Here is a 3,779-nt window from a genome sequence, read left to right on the forward strand (position 1 = left end):
AATGGTTTGTTAACTTAATTTAAACCATTATTTTCGTTTTTCAATATATATTTTTATAAAAGTTATTTTTTAAACCCTAAACTATTGATTTTGGTTTTTTTTTTAAATATACGGTATGATAATGGTTTGTTAACTTAATTTAAACCATTATTTTCGTTTTTTTAATATAAATTTTAGAAAAATTAATTTAAACTAATTTAAGGAGGGGTAAAAGGTAATTAGCCACCCTAAGATTAAATTAGAGAGCTTTAAACGAAATTTTTACTTCGCTTATAATATATATGATGATATATATGATGAGATCGATACAACAACTTAATATACATTTCACATCATTGTCCAATAGATAAGAAAAGATCAAAACGACAGTGAGCAGCTGATTTAGCTATCAAATTTTGAACATCGATCTGCAGATATTAAGTAAAAAACAAAAGAATTCGAAACTTGATTGTTCTTTCACTCTAAAACCTGTTCTTCTCCTTACACTTACTTCTCACCCTTCTCCTTCTTTTCTCATTCGCCAAGTTAGTTAAAACGAAACTATAACTACGCGCGTCACGTTTCTTCACTCCACAACATCAATGCCACTCTTACTTCTCTCACCATCACGGCCACTCTTGTTCATTCCATGCAGTTCTTCAGACTTTGGTGTTTCCTTTGTGGACTTTCTCATATTTGGAGTCCTCGGGCTATTGTTCGTTTTGGAATCTTCCTTGCAACCGTCTACGCTGTGGCGATGCCGAACACAATGCTTCCCCTTCACCTCCTGATTTGATGAATTAACTGTGTCGCTGCAGCTTTTTCTGCGGTTAAGGTTTGGTGACTTGGGCCGAGTCAGGGGAAACTGTGATCAAACAACCATATAATGTTAAAAGCTCTGTTCATAATATCCATGTATCAGCAAAGAATAACTTCTCAAGGAGTTTGCCGGTTTTAGAACAATCTAATTAATCTAAAGATGGAGAGGATGGCCAAGAATCACTGCTTCTGTATACTAATTTAACCAAACTATAACATCTGAATTTATGTTAACTGTTGTTACCAAGCATTAAGTTTATTCATGAATATAATAGTGATACACTGCCAAAATCAAACGAAAAGCCAATGTGGCCGTAGAGTAGGATAAGCCATTGGTGAGGATAAGAACATCTCACGCAATCACAAGCAAAGGAATCTAAATGCTGGATCTCATCATGGGATTCAACATTTTGTCAGACTTGGACAAGCAATAAAATGAATCATAGTGAAGTAAAAATAAGAAGGTGAAGAAAGTTCAGTTTTGTTCCTAACCTTTTTCAATGGAAGTTTCGGTGGAGGAGCCTCGTAGTAGAAATTTGGTACCGGATTAGCTTTGTAAGCCATGTTCTTCCGCAGTTGCTTAGTAACTACTTCTTGCTCTTCCTAAGTAGGATACATTTTCTTTGTTTTGAGAACGCACAAGAATGGAAGATGAAACATTATATTGAATCTAACATCTAATATTATTGTTTCAAGAATCGTGCAACACATGTTTTCTCCACCATGCTATTTCTAATGCAAAAGCCGACCTTTTTCAGTTATGATAGTGCACACGGAAACTTTATAAAGCAAAATTCCAACATCATATACTGACGACTGATGGACGTGTATGCATGAGCACAAAACTTTTACCTTGAGCCTTTTCTCGTTTTCTCTTTTCTCTTCCTCAAGAGCTTTCTGTTTCTCCTCTAATTTCTGGTAAAACTGAAACCCGAATATGGAAAATTAGCAGAGTGATGGAAACGCGCAAAAGGAACAGCATGTACCACATCTCTAAGGAGAGAAACACAGCATTACCATGCTTCCTTTAAACGTTTATTATTGTTATGCAAAAAATACCTCTTTCCGTCTCTCCAACCGTGATGTGCTCCTAAATGTTGGAGCAACTCCAATCGTTATTTTGGGTTTAGTAGTTCTTACTGATGTAGCTGATCTAAAAATGGCTAAGGATCAAAATCTTGTAGTGAATAGATGTTAAAAAAAAATGTTTTATTTTTTCCGTTTAACTTCACATAAAGGATACGAGGAAGCAACGGAAAAATTATCGTCTTCATCATGGTGCTTCTTGTGATCTATTGTCTTTCTAGCTGGTAGAGGGGAATTTGGCTGAAAACAAAGAACAGAGGAAAAAACAATTCAAAGTCTCAGTTTACAATAACCTGAAAATCCTATAAGGATAAAAAACATTGTGTTAAGGTTTAATTACAAGTAGCGAAGAGAAACACATGCAAAGTAAACAAGAAGCCTGCTGCCTACCATCTCAGTCATCAGAATAATAAGATTCATTACTCGAACGCTTTAACAATGCAAGAAATAACGAGATATTCAACACCGCACTCTTGTTTACCTGTGAACCTCTTGATCCCGAAGAAGAGTTGTGGCTAATAGCATTTACTGATGAAGTATTATCAGCTCTTGCTCTTCCGGAGTTTGAGGAAGCAGGCTTTTCAGCTGACAGAGAGAATGGCTTTGGAACAGTGTAGTTCGCACTACCACGAGTTTTAAGCGATGATGCGTTTAGTTTCTTCTTATTGTCAGAAGATTTATGGAATCCAGGCGAATCATTAATCCCTTCGACATTTGTGTGAAGAACTTGTTGCCTCTGATGAGCATCATTGGCAACCAAGTTCTGCTTGGTGCATTCCTTCACCTCCGCAGCCTCGATAGTTGTTTGACCTTGGACTTTATTATTATCCGAAGATCCCGTTGAGCTTGTTGTTAAACTGTTTGGCTTATTATCCATGTGTTTGTCCACAGGTTCTCTCCCCATTACCACTATAACACATAAATGGTCAGCCTTATCATCAGAAAAGGATTTTGTCTCAAATCAACAAAGAAAGCTCCCTGAATATTCAAAGATCAATTAGAAACTATCATGATACATTGCTATTGACAAATATCAAATCTGATCCTTAACAGGAAATTGTATATATATACCAATGCTCAGCCTTAAAATAACAAAACCATACACAATGCCCAAAGGACCAACCAAAAGAGCTACCTAGATATATAATCTTCAAAATCAGTTAGATACTATAATGTAACATAGATATCGAAAAAACATATAATCTAGGCTCTTTGAATGCTAGATTCTCTTTAGAAGATTAAAATTAGGCGAAACCAAATAAGTGTTGCATTTAAGACAGAAACAAGGTAAGGTTCAAAACAAAACAAAAAGACAAAAACAAGGAATGACCAACCAAGCTATTGAAATTTATCAGAATCAAAACAATATGAACAATCTTTAGAGAAACGGAAACAGCCAAACCTAATTAAAAGAAAAGAAACTGAGTGGCGCAAACAACATCGACCTAAAAGATCGAAATTTCGGACAAGGATGTGCAGATCTAACCACATTTTTCGAAATCCGATAAAAAAAAGATTTGAAAGGGTGTAAACGAAACTCTTACGATTTCTAGCTCCGATTTTATCCAGAAACGCGTCAAATGCATTCTCTCTTGCTACTCGGCCCCTTTTCACGTCTATCTGTCGAGAAATTTACTTATTTGTTTATTCTTTTTTTTTTTTTACATCTTATTTGTTTATTCTTAACACATTTTTTTTCTTTTTCTTTTGTCAACATCGATTTACTTTTCTACTCTCACGAATACTAAATACTTTTTTTTTGGGTCGACGAATAGAATGTCAAATATATTCGCCTTTTTATTGGCGTGTCGCTTTATTTAGCTCCTTTTGACTTTTCTTAAAAAAGAGAAAGAGAGAGAGAAAAAAAAGCATGTTGAAATTGCGAAAATGATATG

The 3,779-nt window shown here is 35.0% G+C and overlaps 1 protein-coding gene across 2 annotated transcripts; it reads right to left on the reverse strand.

Annotated features, from left to right (window-relative positions):
* Positions 1-305: 305 nt before the first annotated feature.
* Positions 306-3,530, reverse strand: LOC18010195 (protein WVD2-like 2). Of its 2 annotated transcripts, none has more exons than XM_006392470.2 (7): positions 3,429-3,530; positions 2,366-2,793; positions 2,042-2,124; positions 1,858-1,951; positions 1,651-1,722; positions 1,291-1,401; positions 306-844 (listed from the first exon to the last, which is right to left on the reverse strand). In XM_006392470.2, the coding sequence occupies exons 2-7, from the start codon at positions 2,786-2,788 to the stop codon at positions 566-568; spliced, it is 1,062 nt and encodes a 353-aa protein (XP_006392532.1). In that variant the 5' UTR covers positions 2,789-2,793; positions 3,429-3,530; the 3' UTR covers positions 306-565. The 2 variants fall into 2 exon arrangements, with proteins under 2 accessions (XP_006392532.1, XP_024005321.1); XM_024149553.1 differs by lacking the exon at positions 3,429-3,530 and adding an exon at positions 3,287-3,379.
* Positions 3,531-3,779: the final 249 nt, after the last annotated feature.

This window comes from Eutrema salsugineum, unplaced genomic scaffold (assembly GCF_000478725.1).
Source record: "Eutrema salsugineum unplaced genomic scaffold, Eutsalg1_0 scaffold_8, whole genome shotgun sequence".
In the NCBI taxonomy this organism is placed as follows: Eukaryota; Viridiplantae; Streptophyta; class Magnoliopsida; order Brassicales; family Brassicaceae; genus Eutrema; species Eutrema salsugineum.